Source organism: Mus musculus, chromosome 19, assembly GCF_000001635.26.
Source record: "Mus musculus strain C57BL/6J chromosome 19, GRCm38.p6 C57BL/6J".
Lineage (NCBI taxonomy): Eukaryota > Metazoa > Chordata > Mammalia > Rodentia > Muridae > Mus > Mus musculus.
Window position 1 is genome coordinate 29,246,923 of NC_000085.6, and position 19,411 is coordinate 29,266,333.

At 42.2% G+C, this 19,411-nt stretch overlaps 1 protein-coding gene across 5 annotated transcripts in view; it reads left to right on the plus strand.

The window, feature by feature from the left end:
- The first annotated feature begins 4,880 nt into the window (after positions 1–4,880).
- The window catches only part of Jak2 (Janus kinase 2), a 61,293-nt gene continuing 46,762 nt past the window's right edge, over positions 4,881–19,411 (plus strand). For 2 of the 5 annotated variants that reach the window (XM_006526713.4, XM_006526715.4), the window contains exons 1-3: positions 5,104–5,196; positions 5,515–5,597; positions 15,261–15,511. In XM_006526713.4, the coding sequence (XP_006526776.1) occupies positions 15,286–15,511 (226 nt within the window). In that variant the 5' untranslated portion in view covers positions 5,104–5,196; positions 5,515–5,597; positions 15,261–15,285. Of the gene's footprint in view, positions 5,197–5,514; positions 5,598–11,228; positions 14,217–15,260; positions 15,512–19,411 lie in introns of those variants that run through there. The other 3 variants (NM_008413.4, NM_001048177.3, XM_011247155.3) reach the window with 3 other exon arrangements.

Sequence of the window (19,411 nt, forward strand, 5' to 3'; positions counted from 1 at the left end):
ACTTTCATACAAAGTTGAGTAGCTTTTCTACATGCCAATACTGAATTTTCCAAGGGTATTAAATCAAGGGGGAAAGTCCTAATCACAATGGCTTAAAAAACGAAATAAATTTACAAATAAACCTAACCACCCAACCGAGGAGATTAAAGACTAAATAAAGACTTTAATACTTTAAAGAAGTTGAAGAATACACCAGAAGATGAAAAGATCTCTCACATGCTCATGGATTGGCAGAAGTCAGTCGGGAGAAAATGGTTCCATTACTACAAGCTATATAGAAATGCAGTGCAATTCCCATCAGAATTCTGATTGGCATTCTTTACAGAACTAGAAAAAACAACTCTAAAATTCCCACAGACGCACAAGGTCCTGCAATAATCAAAGCAATGCTAAGCAAGGGCAACGCTGGAGCTGCTGCAATGCTTGATTTTATACTATATTACAGAGCCATTGTAACAAAACCATCTCATCCTACAGAGCCATCGTAACAAAACCAGTACAGCACCAGTGCAAACCCAGACACATAGACCAGTGGAATAGAAGACCCAGAAGAAGCCACACAGCTATGGCTACATGTTTTGACAGAGATGTAAAATACATACTTGGGAAAATAAGACAGCCTTTTCAGTAAATGGTACTGGGAAAAACTGGATATTGATTGTAGAGGAATGAAACTAGATACATAGCTTTCTCTTGGCACATACATATGTGCACACACACACACACACACACATCAATGAAAACTGCATCACAATTGTAGTCTCAGACCTGAAACTTTGAAATTGCTTCAGGAGAGTATGGTAATATATTTCAAGATACAGGCATGGGCAAGAACTTCCCAAAAAGGTCTCCAAAAATACAGAAAACAATCCCAAGAATTGACAAAGGGGATTACAGAAAATTAAAGGGTTTCCTTCCCAATAAAAGAAACATTTGCTAAACTGAGGAGGTAGCGTTTACAATGGGAAAAAAAAACTTAGCTAATGTATACTAGACAAGGAGCTTACATCTAGAATATATGAAGGACTGCAGAAATTAAATATCAAAAGAAATTGTTCAAGCTGGGCAGTGGTGGTGCAACCCTTTAATCCCAGCACCCAGGAGGCAAAAGCAGGGAAATCTCTATGAGTCTGAGGCCAGCCTGGTCTACAGAGTGAGTTTCAGAATGACCAGAGCAGCACAGAAAAGCCCTGTTTCAAAAAACCAGACCAAACCAAACTAAACCAACCAACCAACCAAAAACCCAAAAAAACAAAACAAAACAAAACAAAACCAGCAGCAACAAAAATCATTCACTCAAACAGTTGGCTAATAACCTGAGTAGACAACTTTCAAGAGAACAATTGCCTAGTTAATATTTGAAAAAAATGTTGAACATCCTTAACCATGAGGGAAATGCAACTTAAAATTGCTTTTGGATCCCATCTCTCCCCAGTCAGAATGACTGTCATCAGGACAACAAACAGGAACAAATACTGGTGAGGGTGCGGGGTAGGATACACTCCTACACACTGCTAATGGGACCGTAAACTCAAGAAGCCACTACAGAAATAAGTGTGAAGGCCGTGTAAGTCAGCTACACCGTTACACAACACAACTCACACACATACACACACACACACACACACACACACATGCACACCAGAAACACTTGCACATCCATATTTACTGCTGCACTGTCATTCATAATAGCTAGGGAGTAGAAACAACTGGGTGTCCATCAACAGGGAGGTGGATATTGGAAAAGTGGTGTATACACACACATGAAGCTGTGACATTTGCAGGAAAATGGGTGGAACTGAAAGTCATCCTGCGACAGAAAGTACACTGGACTCTAGAAGACAAATGCCTTTGAGTCCTCTTATCTAAGGAGCCTCCTCTCTCTCTCTCTCTCTCTCTCTCTCTCTCTCTCTGTGTGTGTGTGTGTGTGTGAAGTAGAATGTGCACAAGGGGGGAAGAACTGTTCTTGATTGCGAGGAAGGGGAAAGAAAGGGTAATAGAATATACTGACATGAGAACAGAAGGAGGTGCTATTTAAGAGGGGGAAAAGGACCAAGTAGAGGAGGGTGAGGGGGATGAGAGAGGACAGTGGGAGAAGACAATGAGTCAGAAGAAAGTGATCACACACACACACACACACACACACACGTTATAATGAAATCAATTACTTTGGATGCTATTTAAAATGAATGAGATTACAGTAAAAATGCCAGTCCCTACATCTGTCTCCTTTACAACTCAGCTTTTATCAAGGGTGGCTAAGACAGTTTCTTGGGGTGCAATTGTGACAAATGACTCAGGATTACTGACGAGATAGAGCGTGTTTTATACTTCCCAGCTTGATGGCATCTGCAAATTGCCCCTTCCATGGCTGTAACAGACATTTAATAGCTGTGCTTAAGGGCTTTAAAATACTTCCTATCCAATCTTCAAAATGTCTCTTTAAGTATGATGATGCTATTATACTCAATCCTCGTATTCTGATGAGAAGGATATATTTTTCATTACATGGATAAACAGGAAGCTTAGGAAATTGAAGTGACTGTCTTGGTAAAAGCCTTGATTGAAACCTGGGCCACCTAGCTTCTACTGCATAACTTCTTTTTTAGGACTGTCTACTTTATGTGTATAGTGTTTTGCCTGGACATATGTGTAATACATGTATGCTCAGTATCCAAGGTCAGAAGGAGGCCTGGGATTCAGTTCCAGGAGACTGAGATCCTAAATTACAGATGGTTGTGAGATACCACGTGGGTGCTGGGAACACTTGGCCATGAATTTTCCAACCTAGGCTTGCTTTGTTTATTTGAAACCAAGTCTTGCTATGTAGCCCAAGCTGGCCTGGAACTCAGAACCTTCTTGCCCCAGCCTCCTGAGTGTGGTATCACTTATGGCTGGCTTTATAGCACAACAGCCTAAGAACTATACAAAGATATAGAACACAAGGGCTGATCTCACACAGCGATACAGTCTTGTTACTGTTTGCCTATGGAAGGCAGCTCTGCTACCACAGAGAAAGGACAGAATCTTGCCTCCTGTCTCTACACCCAGTGCCACAGCAGACAACTAGCTATTGACTTTTATTTTTCCAGTCTGGCCATGCTAAACGTCCTAAATCTAAATGTCTTATCTTCCACCCCATACTTGTTTGTGCAGAGTTTCTGAAGGTCATAAAAGATTTTGTCCGATTCCTCAGAACTCTCCCTTATCTTTATTAGAGAATGCAGGAACTCTGTGAAAAGATTAACAGGTGGAACAAATCTCTAGCTTATGCCTCTACTAGGAATCGCATCTAGTGCTGGAAAGCATTCTACTACAGAGTGAAGAGAGATCAACATTCAAGACTATCATTGGCTCACTCTTACCTCACCGAGAATGATTTTCACTGTAAATGAGAATGAACAAGTTACTCAGTTTTCCTGTGTGGGTTGACAAAGGACTTAAATCCTATAAGCTTACTGTTAATCATCTATTTTTTTCTTGCCCACCTTATCTTTAGCTTTGGTGACATTTACTTAAAAGAAACCATGCATTGTGTAGTGGCCCACACCTTTGATCTCGGCATTCCCCAGGCAGGTAGGAGGATTTCTGTGAGTTCCAGGCTCACAGACTCAAAAATAAAGGAAAAAACAAAAAAAACAATAGATGTAAGATCTGAATAACAGCATCCGTCACGTATATAAGGGGACGTGGGTGTTGTGAATGCTTCATTTCGGTTGACAAACCTGGGGCTAAGAGAAAAAATAAGAAGCCCTATACAGAATGACCCCAGTTATTTCTTTGTCTTCTTATTTAGCCCCTTTCCTTTTACTGTCTTCCATTGAGGGTTCTTTCTTGGTCCTTAAAACACATTCCCTTTTCAGAATCCTTTTCATTGTTAGCTTCTTTCTTGAAACCAGATAGTTCCAGGACTGGATCGTTCTCATCCTTCACATTTCTGCTCAAATGCCACTCTAAGAGGTCTTTTCTGGTCATCTCAAAATAACATCTCCACTCACCTTTGTGTGTGTGTGTGTACCCGTTACTGGCAATCACACACAAAGAGCAGTGCAGATTTAAAGCCTCTTTTCTGGCTTCTATGAGAATAGCACATGCAGAATGGGTGCTGCCTTCGTCTCCTCTCCTGGGAGCCCTTGCCTAGCAGGGAACAAATTCTTGAATGAATGAACGTGGCTCTTTGGGACCCTATACGTCGTTTCTTCTTCCAAGCGGTCCCTTCGCAGAAGTGGTGGTTAACTGAAGTCAGGTACTTGGGTCTCAGCGCCCGGTCCACGGTGCCACGTCCCCTGGGCCGAGCGCTTAGGGCAGGGAGCCGCCTGTGGAAACGAAAGCAGGAAGGGGAAAGTCTCCGCGGAGGCAGCGGCCGCCAATCCTATCAGCTCGGACGCAGCGGGGCCTTCCCGGCCGGGCTGACTCATTCCCAGCCGTCTCCTCCGCGAGCCGAGGCCGCAAGCACGCTGCGCCAACCCGCACCCGCCCCGCTCCTCCTCCTCCTCGCGCGCTCTCGCCCGGGGGCTGCCCCGGGAATCTCCACGCGCGCCTCCGCTTCCCCGGAGCCCGCGGCCGCCTCCCCCGTCCCGGCCCAGCCCCGCAGAGCGGCCCCGCGGGCGGCGCAGGCGCAGTGGGGCGTGCCGGCCTCCGCCCCCCCGCCAACCCCCGCCGGCTTGCCCACGCCCCGCTCCGCCGCTCGGGGCCGCTTTCCCGAAGCTGCACCGCGCCGGAGCCCGCCGAGCAGGGCAGCTGAGCCGGCGTCGCGGGGCCGAGCGGAGGCGGCGTGCGGCCCCTGGAGGGCGGAGACGGGCTCGGCGCGCGGTGGGCGTGGCGTGGGCTGCAGGAAGCTGAGGCAGAGCAGAAAGGGGGCAGCAGCGGCCACCGCCGGCCTCCCGCCGCGCTGACAGGCTGGGCGGGCCCCCGCTCTGGGCGAGCTCGCGCGGCGTCGGCGCCTCGGCCGCGGCCCCGGCTCCGGAGGCGCCCGTCCGTCCCGGCGAGGGCTGCAGGCGGCTGCCGGGTCCGCCGCTGCGGGATGTGAGTGCGGGCCAAGCCCGCGCGGGAGGGCCCCCGAGGGCCCAGCCTGGCGGCCGCTCGACCCTGCGCCCGGCCCGGGGGCTCCCTAGACCTCGGCCCGCCCGACGCGTCTCGGAGGAGCGGATCCTGCGCGCCTCGGGGCGCTCCTGTGTGGCCCGACCCGTGTCGCCGGTGGGTGCAGTCCCTGGCTGCTGGATGGGGGCGGGGGGCAGCGGTTCTCCCTGCGATCCCGCCTCCTGCTTTCCCCTTAGCCCCCTGCTACTGGCAGGGAACTTCAAAGCTAGAAAACCTGCGGGTTTCCGACAGCCTAGGAAGGAGTGGCTAGCTGTTGATAAATGCATGCATCCCCTTGTGCCTTAGAACCCGACCCCCCCTCTTTCTTATTCTTCTGTACATTTTTCTAGTCATCTAAACAGCGCAGAAAAAAAAAAAGAGAGCATCTATTGGCCCTGGGTTTTTGAGTTAGTGACTTGCTGCTTCTGTTTTTAGGTTCCTGAAGCAGGCGACGGGAACAAGATGTGAACTGTTTTCCCTCCCCAGAAGAAGAGGCCCTTTTTTTCCCTCCCGCGAAGGTGGGTGTTAGCGCTCGGGGCTGCCTGGGTGCTGCAGTTAAAGACAAGGGTGTCTGAGATCTGCGAGCCAGTGCCTGCTAAGAAGGCTGGATGCTTGTGTACAACGGCAGGACTAATTGTTGCTTACTGCGAAAATGGCAGTGTTGAACTTTTCCTGTTGCTGTGGGAGAGTAATTGGGTGGTATTTATTGTGTCTCTTGGATCCTTAAAGAAGCGGTCTTTGTTGGTTTTACAGTGTGGTCTTGCAGAGGAAAACAATAAGTCGTCTCTTTCTCCCCCTTTCTCCCCAGTCTTAATTTTCAAGGAATTGAAATAACCTGTTGAGGGAACAAATTGGTTGTTTTTGCTGGGTTTCTGCTGCCACATTGAATGCTTCCTGTATTCACCTGCTTGCTTTGTTGGTTGATTGCTTTCCGGTGGTTACTAGTCTATCAGGGGAAACTCCTTTTCCCTGAATGAAAGGACCGAGCCGCTGAGTGTGTCACAGAGAGGAGGAGAAATGCGGAGAAGGGAAACAGAAGTGGGAATAAAGAAGCCGGAGGTTGCTTTTGGTTTCATAATAGGTTTGTATGAGTGAGTTGTTGGCTTACTGCAAATATTCTCATATAGTTCCCAGCGGATTTGAAAATGAATCATCAATTTCTGGTCCTCTTTCTCTATATCCTTTACCTGTTTACTGTTTACGGTTCCAGCTATTAAGATCATTTGGTTGTATGTGAGCTGGCTTGAGTGTGGGACGTCTGCAGACTGGATGTGCCCAGGACTTATCCTGAGAGTACTGAGCGGTGCTACAGGCATGAGCATTTACCTGTACAGGAGAGCTGCAGTGTGTGGAGGCTAGATAAGCACTTATGTTTATTTTGGCTTTTGTGGAGTATTGTGGAACTTGCTCTGTAGACCAGGCTAGCCTCCAACTCAGAGATTTCCCCTGCCTCTGCCTTCCAAATGCTGGGATTAAAACCACCACCCACCGGGCTTCATTTGTTTCTTTTAGTGTCTTTTCCTTTGTAATTTGAAGGTGTCTTGAGTAAGGTGTCTTGAGTGTGAAAAGTAAACATATTTTTTTTTCTCTACTTTACCCAGATAGGCTATTCTTGAAAGATGGGATCCCTTTCTGGCAAAATAGAGAAGACCATTGGCTTTGGAGTTAGATCTGAGCGTGCAGTCTTAAGTTAGGATAATGGTGTTCTTCCCATTTAACAGCAGTGTTAACTTAAAATTTACTTTCTCAGAACCTTGTGTGGGGGTCGATTGGATGCATGCAGAGCAGTAAATGGTTTGGTCGCTTCTGAACGTCTTAGCTTCTCAGAGCTGGGCAGGCAAAGGAGGTTCCTAGCTGGCCCGTGCGTAGCTGGTCAGTCCCTGGTGCGGCTTCCATAGAGCATAGAGAAACTGCATGCTAGTGTATCTACAGCCTCTGTATGGAAGGGTTTGATGCCTAAGCCCCGTGGTGCTGCCCCCTGGTGGTTAAGATGCGCAAAGACTTGTCCTTTGCTCCTCCCCCATTACACTGTTTTTCCTTTTTAGGCTCCCTCGCTTAGTTCTTAGTTTCCCAAACTGTGTCAGGTGTTAGAGCACCAGGGAAGGCTGGCTCTCACCACTTAACCTGAGGTAGTTTCAGAGGTAGGAAGTTCCATCCGTTCCTATGGGGGTGTGTGTCTTTGTAAAGCTGTATCTTCAGAGTTTACTGTATGAAAAGCTGCTATTTAGTGTATGACAGTGTGGAACAAGAAATGACAATGTGGCAGTGCTTAGGATGATACCAAGGGGCTGAGGAATTGTCAGAATCAGAGCAGCACCAGACCCCCCAAGAGTATTAATGCTAAGTTGTTTGACCCAACAAGGAGTATTTCCTTGGTTTAAAAATAATAAATAAATTGCTAACTTTCAGGATTCCTCAAGTGGAGATAGTCTGGGAACATTTTCATTTGGTTGCAGCTGGCTTTTCTGATAACAGTTTTCAATGCAAAGCCTTAGTTCATAATGGCATAATGTCCTGCTTCTAATAATGCCTGTATGACGTCTGCTAGGTTCTTCTAAGAATGCCTGCATGCTGTCTGTGAGGTTCATTCACATTGTAATTACTCCTCTTGTGTACCTGCCTCTCTGGACACTTCATAGTTTTTATTTTCTTCTGCACAGGGCTCTTACCACTACATTTTTTGATAATCTTTTTGTCCCAAATGAAAACTGATATTTTATACTACTGCTGTAATTTGGATCTTGAATGTCCCTGAAAGGCTTTTGTGCCAGAGCTTTTGTTGTCTGAGATACTAAGATGCCAACTTCTCTTCTGCTTCCCTGCTGCCATGGCAACCAGGCCTTTCTTATTTTAATAATACTTTGCTGGCTAGAAAGACAGTGTTGAGCCCTCTACATTTCCCCACCATTTCATAGAGCAGGAATAGTTTATCTGAGTTGTAAAGGCCCCTAGACAAGACACTGCTTCAATGTCCGTGCTCAATCGCTCTGTTTGTATTTCCTGGGTCGCCATAGGAGAGACTTGACAGCATTACTTAAGAGCCTCCTTTCCCACTGTTCAATCGCATTTTTCCTCACTCCAGGCTAAGTCCTTTCTGACAGTTGCCCCAAAGCCTTATTAGGCCTTTACTTGACTTCCTCAAGGAAGACTTTGGGTGGGTTCGCATCTCTTTCCAGCTACTACAGAACGGTCCCTTTATCCAGTGGGTCTTAGAATTACATACAGGATTTACTGAAATATATATTGTTGCATTCTGTCTCCAGAGTTTGTGTTTCAGTAAGTCCGGAGTGGAACCTGTACATTTGCATTTCTTACTTGTTTTCCAAGGACCACCACACTGTGAAAATCACTGATTTAAATTGGTTGGCAAAGATTTTTTTTTTTCTGTTAAAGAACATAGTTTTTAAGCGGTGTTGGCAAGATTGTCTCTTTTGCTAGTCTATAGTGGAACCTTTGTAGCACAGAAGTAGTCATAGGCAGTGCATAAGTAAATGGCACGCTGTGTTTCAATGAAGGCTTATTTATGAGAACAGCCAACTGGCTGAGTTTGGCACATGAACTAGAATACGAAAGTTCCCAGTTCTCACATGATTCCACCATCTCTGTGAGTTACTGATGCACCTTTTATTTCGAGCAAACCTTATTAAAAGAGCCATGTTTGTCCTTTAAAAAAAATCTTTCTTAAAATTTATTTTCTTGAGCAAGCCACACATTTAATGTTTTATTACTCAAAAGTATTTTTGTATATGTGTTACTTTGTGAAACAGAGAAGGGCTTGTTGGATTAGAAGCGGCATGTGTTCCTGATTGCAACACACACACTCTGCCAAGTTAGTGTAGAAACACGAAGTGCTTTTTATATCTCTACTACAATGTTTTCAGGTGGCCTGATTCTAGCTAACTGGGGACATGGGACTACTCATAGTCTGATCATTTACAAACTTTTAATTTTCCGCTGGGACTTGTATGTTCCAGGACATACACTCTTGTTTTCCATATCCCTGTCCCTGCCAATAGTACTGTGCTTTTTGTTGTCTAAATCCTCATTCCCCATTCTTTACTCTGTGTGTGTGTGTGTGTGTGTGTGTGTGTGTGTATGTGTGTATGTGTGTATGTGGAAGAATTCGGGTGCCTGGGAAGGCCACGAGAGGGCATCAGATCCCTTGATGCTTACAGGCAGTCATGGGGTGGCACCAGACAGGGCCAGGGCGGGTGGAATCCGGAAGAGTAGGAAGCTCTTCCACTCTGGAACCATGTCTCCTCAAACTCTTTTTCTTGTCAAAGTCTAGTCCATGCTGTAAGTGTGCATGCAGTGCCTGGAAGCTTCCTCGGCTTTAATAACCACGGCCGTTCTTCCCTGGACATCTTTCAGCCCCAACCAACTGAGGAGTTTAGTCTTAGAGTATACAGGAACTGAATGAGTATACAGTATATGAGTATACAGTAACTGAATGAGTATACAGTATATAATGAGTATACAGTAACAGAATGAGTATACAGTATATAATGAGTATACAGTATATAATGAGTATACAGTAACGGAATGAGTATACAGTAACTGAATGAGTATACAGTATATAATGAGTATACAGTATATAATGAGTATACAGGAACTGAATGAGTATACAGGAACTGAATGAGTATACAGTATATAATGAGTATACAGCATATAATGAGTATACAGGAACTGAATGAGTATACAGGAACTGAATGAGTATACAGTAACTGAATGAGTATATAGTATATAATGAGTATACAGTAACTGAATGAGTATACAGTATATAATGAGTATACAGTATATAATGAGTATACAGTAACTGAATGAGTATACAGTATATAATGAGTATACAGTAACTGAGTGCAGGGTATGGGCTTTAGGCATCAAGAGGCACATTTAATATTTATTAATTAAAGAAATGAAAGCAGTAAAGCAGACATTAGTTTGCAGTGAGGCTAGATTGGAGGTAATTTTTAGTCTTCTCGGCTTGCCTAGTTCAGTAGTTTCCTCTGTTACGTTATTTTCTCATGGACAGGTGTTTGAAAAGTCACGTGTTTTAGAATTCTAAAGTGTAGGAATACATTTAGATAATATTAGAATCTCAAACAATTGTATGTGATGTTTCTCCATGTATGTGTATATGTACATACATGATTAAGAAATATTATAGCAGCTTTTTAACCTTCACTTACTTGACATCATTTCGGTGTCAGGGACCGTGGCTGAAATAATTAACGAGTCGTCATACTTCTCACCTGCGGGAAACTTTCAGTCTAGTGATGAAAGAATACCAGAAAGCAAGTATGTGACCTTACCTTTGAGAGGTCAGAACTGGTGGCTCTTGGGTGGGGCAGGAACAGGTGGAGATATCAAGCCTGAGGACTTTGTGGAGATGGTGATTTCTAGAGGCTCTGGGTGACGTGGAAGAGCGTGGGCCAGACTGTGACTGCATTGTGTGTTTCATTTTACATGGGGGGCGGGGAAACCCTACCAATATAGGACAGAAAAATTTAGATGCAGGTTCAGAATTAAGCACTTGAAACTACCTCCATTTCAAGAACTAGTGATTTCTCAGTATCTCCCATTAGAATATTTTGAGTTTAACTTTCTTTTAATTGTTTTTTTTTTCGCTTAATACATATGCATTTGCCTTAATTGACTAATCAGTTTTGCTCAACCTATTTATATTAAACTTTAATTTATACCTTATATTTATATTAAACTTAATATTTATATTTAATATTATGCTTAATATATTCGTATTATATTTAAAATTATTTATATTATAATAATATTTAATATTATTAATTTATATTTAAACTTCATATTTATACCTTAACGCTTACAGTTTTCTACAACTTGCTATTCTATTTTCAATATTTATCTATGTAAAATTAAAGCGACAGGTTTAAACTGCCAAGGAACTTACTTTCTTTTTTTTTTTTTTTTTTTTTTTTTTTTTACAGTTTTTACAGCAATTTTAATTTATTTTTTTTCCATTTTTTATTAGGTATTTAGCTCATTTACATTTCCAATGCTATACCAAAAGTCCCCCATATCCACCCACCCCCACTCCCCTGCCCACCCACTCCCCCTTTTTGGCCCTGGTGTTCCCCTGTACTGGGGCATATAAAGTTTGCAAGTCCAATGGGCCTCTCTTTCCAGTGATGGCCGACTAGGCCATCTTTTGATATATATGCAGCTAGAGTCAAGAGCTCCGGGGTACTGGTTAGTTCATAATGTTGTTCCACCTGGAACTTACTTTCTATAGTGGGAACACACCAGAGTCTTCACTCATTTTCTTCATAATTTGGTTGTTTGGAAGTCTGTTTGTTTAGCTCTGACTTTGGGAGTGGAGGTGCAACGTGTGTTAGTGTGAGTCTCTGTAGGGTTTGTAACTAGGAAAAGAACCCTTCTTCATGGTTGTAGTCTCAGCGTGTGCCTGAGATCCTTGAAACCCTTCAAGAAGGGTTAACCTAACAGTACTGAGATGTTTTCTGCATGGCACTGACATGTGTACACATGCTATAGAGGCACCAGCAGATAAAACATACCTGTTAGAGCATAGATCAGTGCATTGACACCAGCTGCAGTGTAGTCACCATAGTGTGCATGTGTGTGTGTGTGCACACCCACACGTGTATGTCTTCCATTCACAGAAAAAGGTCAATTTGAGTTACTTATGTTTTTAATTTTTATACTTTTCTGTAGAAAACCAGTACATCTCTGGAGTGCTTGTAGAGTCTACATTATATGTGCATGGACGTCTCACGTAACACCTTTTTAAAATTATAAATTCATAATTGTATACAAAAAGTAAATATAAACCCGTATGTAACACACGGATGAAAACCAGTCTGATTGCCAGGCCTGGCAGTAGACATTTGTGCCATTAGCTACTGGAGAAGCTAATGAAGTCCCATTTGGGCTACCAAACATCTTCAAGGCTAGTATGGCTAACTTGGGAGATCCTGGCTCAGAATTTTAAAATATTTCAAGAAGGATTGGGAATATAAAATTCAGCAGTAGAGCCCTTACCTAGCATGTGTGAGGGTCTCTGTTTAATCCTCAGGATTGAAAACAGGAAAAAAAGAAAGAAAGAGAAAAGAAGAAAGAGAGAGCCAAGCTGAAAATATCGTCAGATTGCAGATACAAGTAGTGAGGGCACCTTGCTGGGTTCCTGGTATAGAGACTAGGAACTTGACCTCATGGTATAGTTAGTTTATTGCTAACTATTTCTTCCCTCTAACTTAACAGTTCTCAGCCTATAGGTCTTGAGCCCTTTGAGGGTTGAACAACCTTTTGACAGGGGTCAACTAAGACCATCAGAAAGCACAGGTATTTACATTAAGATTTCTAAGCAATTTTGAAGTAGCAACAAAAATAATTTTATGGTTGGGGTTCACCACAACATGAGGTCCCAGCATTAGGAAGGTTAAGAACCATTGGTCTAAATGAACACCTTGCCAAGTGCTGCCTGATGCTATTGTATTAGGTAAGTTGCAGGCTTAGGAAGAAAACGTGGTACAGGTTTTCAAATCCTAAAATGAAGCTAAAAATCTTCTATTTTGTTCTGACTGGGTCTGCATATATCTCTTCATGTAGAAATTTTAACTTGGTATTGTCAGAACTAGTTCTATATATAGATAACCAGGTAGGCTATGTTGACACTAAATATGGTCTTATTGTTACAATTACTATTGTTAGGGAAAAGTGAAGGCAAGGTGTGTGTGTGTGTGTGTGTGTGTGTGTGTGTTATTTGGGGGTAGGTTAAGGATTGAAGTGAAGTAGAGAATAATGAATTGTGCCTACAAACCACATTTCAAAAAAGATAGCCATCTTAAAATTTAAAACAATTCATTTTATTTCAGGTAAAAAAAAAAAAATAAAAGATAACATCTTTCTCTGTAGTCTTAGTTGACCTGAATTCAACAGGTTGCTTAAGTTGACCTCAGATTCCTGGTGGTCTTGCTGCCTTTTAGGGTTAGGATCACAAGCATGAGACACTGCACCTGCCTTTCCAAGGTTTGAAAATACACTTTTAGTTGAAGTGAATCAGAGCACTAAGTGTAGAGTCTCCCAGATGCTCAGAAACAAGCAGCCCATGTTAGTCACTGCTCCTGTCAGGTGCATGCACAGCGTATTGCTAACATCCCTGTGGCCTTTTGTGCCTCCTACCCCTTTCCTGGTCCTGCTGCGCTAACCATTGCCCTAATGGTGTCACCACAAGCAAGAGCAGCTGAAAGTTGTGGAAGTAGATTTGAGAGGCTCTGTAGTTAACACAGAGTTAAAACTCAGAAGCAATGACAAAATGATACCTTTTGAATTCTGGTTTCTTAGATTTGCCTGGAATAGAAAGTAGAGACACAAAACATTCAATTAAAAGCATACTGGAAATTTTCTTCATGATAAATAATAAGCTAATAACCCTGTTGCCAAGAAATGGTCAAACTTTGCTGCACTAACAATATACTTTAATTGACCTGTTGAAAAACAGACTCAGCTTTGTTACATTTTCCATTGTTTTAAAATTTTGTTTCAGTGATCTTTGTCTATTCTTAATTATTCCCTTCCTTTCGTCTAACTTTGGGCTTAAATTGTTCTTTTTTTTTTTTTTCTCATCCCGAGGTGCGATGTTGGAGGTCTTCCTTTTATCTTTATGTAAGCACTGACTATTATAAACTCCCCTTGCTTCCTCTGTGTTTGATTGACTTGTATAACTAACAAAGACTTTATAACAAATTACAAAAATATTTTTAAATCATATAAATTTGAACAAGTCAAAAATTTTTAAGGTTTTATAAATTTACTTGCAGAGATACTCTTTAGAAAACTTGTAACTTTGTATCTGTTCCAAAATTGCCAATTGGGAATTTTTGGTTTTTATTGTTTATTTTATACACTGACATTTTCATGAGGTTTATATTTTTATAATCAAAGACTAGTTCTAATATTTTCTTTAGCAATTAAGTCCTTATTGTTGTATATAGAAATATGTTTCAAGTTGTAATTATGTCTCTCTCTTTTTTTTTTTTTGAGACTGTGTAGCTCTGGCTGTCCTGGAACTTGCTATGTAGAGCAGGCTGGCCTTGAATTTGCAGAGATTTGCTATCCTCTGCCTCCTATTTTTGGAATTAAAGGTGTGTGCCATGCCCAAGTTGTAACTCATTCATTCATTCTCATTCATTCATATTCATTCATTTACTCTCTCTCTCTCTCTCTCTCTCTCTGACCTGCTTGCCTGTCTTTCTGACTCTGCATCTATCTCTGTCTCTCCAGTATCTCTCTTGGTTCTAGAATTCTCTATGTAGACCTTAGGATATATGTGTGTGTGTGTGTATGTATATATGTATACACACATGTATATATGTATACACAAACACACACACACACACATATATATCTGTAGTACTTAGAGCGGTACTTTGTCAGTAGCAAATGCTTTAAGGTTTTGCTTGATAATATTTTTATTTATTTAACTAATTTGCTTTTTATAATGTCCTGTCACTGTGTGGCCTTCTCCCTGCCTCTGTCTATACACCACCACTCCTGTATTATCAGTTGTTGTTATTACCAGTATTTTTCTCATTCCATGATTACATATATTGGGAGGGTTGTCAAGCTTTTAATCCCAGTCATGAAATATTCCAAATAGGCAAGCTCGTATTTTAGGTGCCAGCTAGATTCTGGTAGAATTGTCTAAGTATGATGTAAATGAAAATGTGCAAAACGGTTCTTACTCATTTCATCTTCCAGCATCAAAGGGTGGCATCCTTATTTGTGTTGATGGTTTTACAGATCTCCTACGCTTGAACTCTGTGCACTTGTCTTTCAGTTCCTTGCTTCCTCCATAGTCAGTTACCGTCACGGGGGGGGGGGTAGCATTAAGTCTGTGTTTCAGTTCATGACCTCCTAACCACAGCAGGGGCTTTCTAGCGTCGTTATTTTACTGTCCTGAATCGTGTATGCTATAAGGTTTAAATTCTTTGCTCATTGTTAAAGGTTAAATTCTTTAACTTTGTACGCTGTCCACCCAGATTGTATTCATCTTAAGTAACTAGAGTGTGGAGGCAGGTGGATGGATCCTTAGCCTCTTACGTGTGGACAGGGTCATGGCTGTCAGCAGGACTTCTTTGTGTCTGAGGGTAGCTTTCCTAATGTCACTTTATTGTTTTCTCTAATAGGCCAATGTTCTGAAAAAAGCTCTAGATGGGAATGGCCTGCCTTACAATGACAGAAATGGAGGCAACCTCCACATCTCCTGTACATCAGAATGGTGATATTCCTGGAAGTGCTAATTCTGTGAAGCAGATAGAGCCAGTCCTTCAAGTGTATCTGTACCATTCTCTTGGGCAAGCTGAAGGAGAGTATCTGAAGTTTCCAAGTGGAGAGTATGTTGCAGAAGAAATTTGTGTGGCTGCTTCTAAAGCTTGTGGTAGGTATTAAAACTCACTGCTTTCCTTATTTATAGTTATTATTTTACTCACTTATAGGTTATTATGCTACTCTAATGTAATGTACATGTATAACTTATTATGGCTATTAGCCATGTTTTTACATGCATAACAAATGACAACATTAAGGTAGAATTTAAAGTGATTGACATAGAGTTGACATTAAAACAGATTGAAGCCTGTAAATGTTTGCTGAGACCGCAGTAGGTGACGAAAGACTCTTGCCATGGGACATCTCATGAGTCAGTCTTTTCTTCAGGTGATACAGGGTTTGCTATGTAGCCCAAGCTGGTCTGGAACTGACTGTGTAGCCCAGGTTGGCCTTGAGCTTGTGTTAGCCTGTTGTCTCAGGCTCTCAGATTCTGAGATTCAGGTCTGAGCTATCATCTCTAGTTTCATAAGGAGATCTTAGAACTGCATCTTTAGCACAGTGTGGAAGGAATGTGTACTTGGGTAAAATTCTTATTTATTTACCTTTAGTTTGTGTATATGTGCATTTTGCCTGCATGTATGTGTGTATGTGCGCCACTAGTATCCCTGGTGTCTGTCAAGGCCAGAATAAGGTGTGAGATACAGATGGTTGTGAGCTGCCACCAAGGTCTTCACCAAGAACGTTCAGTACTGTTAATTGCTGACCTATCTTTCCAGCTCCTGGGTAAAATTCCTGACTTAAATATTTTACAGTTATAAGCAACAGATCTTTTTTTTTAACTCCTGAAGTTCTTTATCAACCCAGTATATACATTTCTCTCCATTCATTCATTCATTTGTTTGTTTATTTTTGTGTGTGTATACCTTGAAATCTTGAAACTTCTGAGGAAACAGTTGTAGACTGTTCAGTATCATTGATAATTTATTATTTATAAGGTTCACGATATGAATGAAAGGGCATAAGCATCTAAAATGTAACCATCACCCTATTCTATTTCGTCTATAGCATTTACATTTAGAAACTAGTGAATGAAGATATGTAGCAGAGCCCATTCATGCTTCGGTAATGTTATAGATATAGCTCCATTAAGTGCAAGGAGACTGGGAACAGTGGAACACTGAGGAAGAAAGAAGTTTGTAGGAAGTATTTAGGTATAAAACTAGATTGCATAGGACACCCCAAGGACTAACCCTTTTGTCTTGGTCTTTGATGAACCCTGTTTCTAACAACACACAGTTAAAGGGAAGTTAACAGGCTGTTTTGTACTTTCTGCATGGCTTGTTTTAGGGGGATAGGTTGATTCCCTTTTTCATGTTTATCCATCCACCCACCCACAAAAGCTACTAATATGGCTGATCTTTAAAGATAAGCACATAGAGCTGGAGAGGTGGGTGGCTCAGGTTAGAGAGCTTACTGCTCCTGTGAGGGCTCTGGGTTCCCAGGAATCCAGTGCCCTCTTCTGTCCCCCGAGAGCACCAGGCACATGTGGAGCTGTGTAAACAGATAGGAAGGTAAAACACTCACACACACGCTTTATTTTTATCTAAAAAGTATTATTTAATAAAAGACTGCATAATAAAATAATTAAAATGTGTACGTATTTTATGAAAATATATTTTAGCTGGGTATAATGGCACACACCTTTAATCCTAGCACTTGGGCAGCAGAAGCAGTTGGATCTCTGAGTTTTTGTTAATATAAAGTACTTATACATATACTTTATTTATATAAACCATACACATATTTTCACTTAATATATACATATGTGTATGTATATATGCTTTAAGTCCAAGAAAACCTTACTTTCTTCTGTTGAAATGCGGTGTAGTTACGTGTTCATTTTCCAGTGCCGTTGCCATACTGCTTGGCTCACTGTGGCTTGCTGGTAAGTTACTTTTTATTATTTGCAGTGTGCTCCTAAGGCTGAACTGCCTCTCTAGCCCTGAAGCAAGTTCTGTAGACAGGAAGTAGAAGTTGTTAAACTCTACTGTTGTTTTATAAGATTGTTTGACAATTTTAGTGCCTTTGGTTTCTTCCCATGAATTTTGTGATTATTCTGTCACTTCTACATAAAGAAGAGCGGAGATTTCTGTAGTGCTTGCATCACATTGATGTTTTTTTATGTTACAATTCTATTTTAGAAAATCAAATGATCTAGTTATCTAATTTAGTTTTTTTTAAAAAATTATACAATATATTTTAATCATATCCTTTTCCCTCCTCACAACCCAGCTTCACATTTTTCTCTGTGCTGGGATTTTGTCTAGTTTGAGCCTGTGTGGGTCTGTGTTTCTGTGTGCATCAGCCCTGTTGTGTCTGGAAAACACTATTATCCTTGGAAATATCTACGACATTTGGCTCTTAAAGTATTTCTACCTCTTCTTTTCAAAGATGCCTGAGCCTGGGAAGAGAGATGAGAGAGACATACCATTTAGGGTGGTTGCTCGAAAGTCTCTCGGGTGTTAGTCATTGGTCAGTTGTAGTCTTTGGCATTTAACAGAAACAAGCAGGGATGCTGGGTGGTTGGGAGCAGTCCAGGCTATGCCCTCTACAGTGTTACGGCTGTGTGTGGGATTCTTAGCTGCAGTCCAGGCTATGCCCTCTACAGTGTTACGGCTGTGTGTGGGATTCTTAGCTGCATATGTGCTGCAGTCCTTGTGTACTCATAGCAAGTCAGTCTTTCTTAGTTCTCAGCAACAACTAGAGTTTGTTCCCAGGCAGGCCTAGGTATTGGGACTCCTCAGCCCTTAACAGTGGTCAGTGTTACACCTTTGAGGCTCGGGGTATCTGAGACCCTTTCCTAAAGGCCTGGCAGGTCTCTAGAAGGCTCCCATAAGCCAGAAGTTTCTCTTTTCTGGCTCTTTACAGACCTTGTATGTTCATGAGCTTCAGGGTCTAGTCTCTCTGTACCTTGGTCTCCTTTACCGTGTTTGAGCACATGAGTGCTTCTGCTGCTGCTTCTGGCGTCACACATTTGGTTCCTTCCCGTGTTGATTTTTACAGCTGAACCCATCAACTGCTAAGCTGTTGCCATTGCTGCTGCTGCTCTTACCGGATGCTTTTTCCTGTTACCAGCTCAACCCCAGCATTCAAAGTAGGCAATAAAGGGCCATTGAAGAGGAATATTTCATTTGGGCCTAATGTTAAAATATAGGGGAAACAGAACAGGATGTTGTCTCTTAGCTGGCTGGGTAAGAGTGTTTGAACCAAGCACAGCAAACCTCACATGTGAAGGAAGGCTTGTCCTTTCACCGGTCTCAGCCTGTCCTGTTAGTGCCAGTCACAGTAGTCCTTTGTCAGGCAGCCAAGGGAAGTGTTTTGCTCTGGCCTGAGGTAATGTTTGCATGATCGTCTCCAGTTTGCCGAGGCTTATTATAGTAAAAGTCTAGTACAGCCTTTGAAATAGTGCTGCCTGAGACTCTTCCAGAGCTGGACCAAGCAGTTGTATAGTTCTCCTCAGGAGTCCGCAGAGTGCTCAGAATGGCCAGTGTTGGCATGAGGGTAGTCCAGGGGGCTGTTTGTCCCGCTTTTTTTTTTTTTTAAAGGCAGCTGGGGCAGGAAGAGAAAGTCTGACCGGCTGCCAGTAGGGAGTCCAATTGCCCTATTCTCCAGTATCTGCTTATTTACGGGAAAGTGAGCATGAGAAGGAGGAGGAGGAGGAGGAGGGTTTATAGTAAGTACCCAAAGGCCTTATCATTGGCACAGCTAGTGAGTTTAAGATTGCATACCTGTCCTTAGTTCCTCAGAGGTGGGTGTGCCTCTCTCACCTCTCTTGATACGTTCCATTCTAATGTATTTGTGAAATTAAAATTTTTCTTTTAATGTTCTCTTATTATATTGTAGCCAGAGAAGATAACTTTGGATGGTTTTAACCTTAAAGATTTTTTTTTTTGACATTGGTTTTGAGATGTATGAACCTGGAGTATATTTTACATTCTGCCCTATGGGG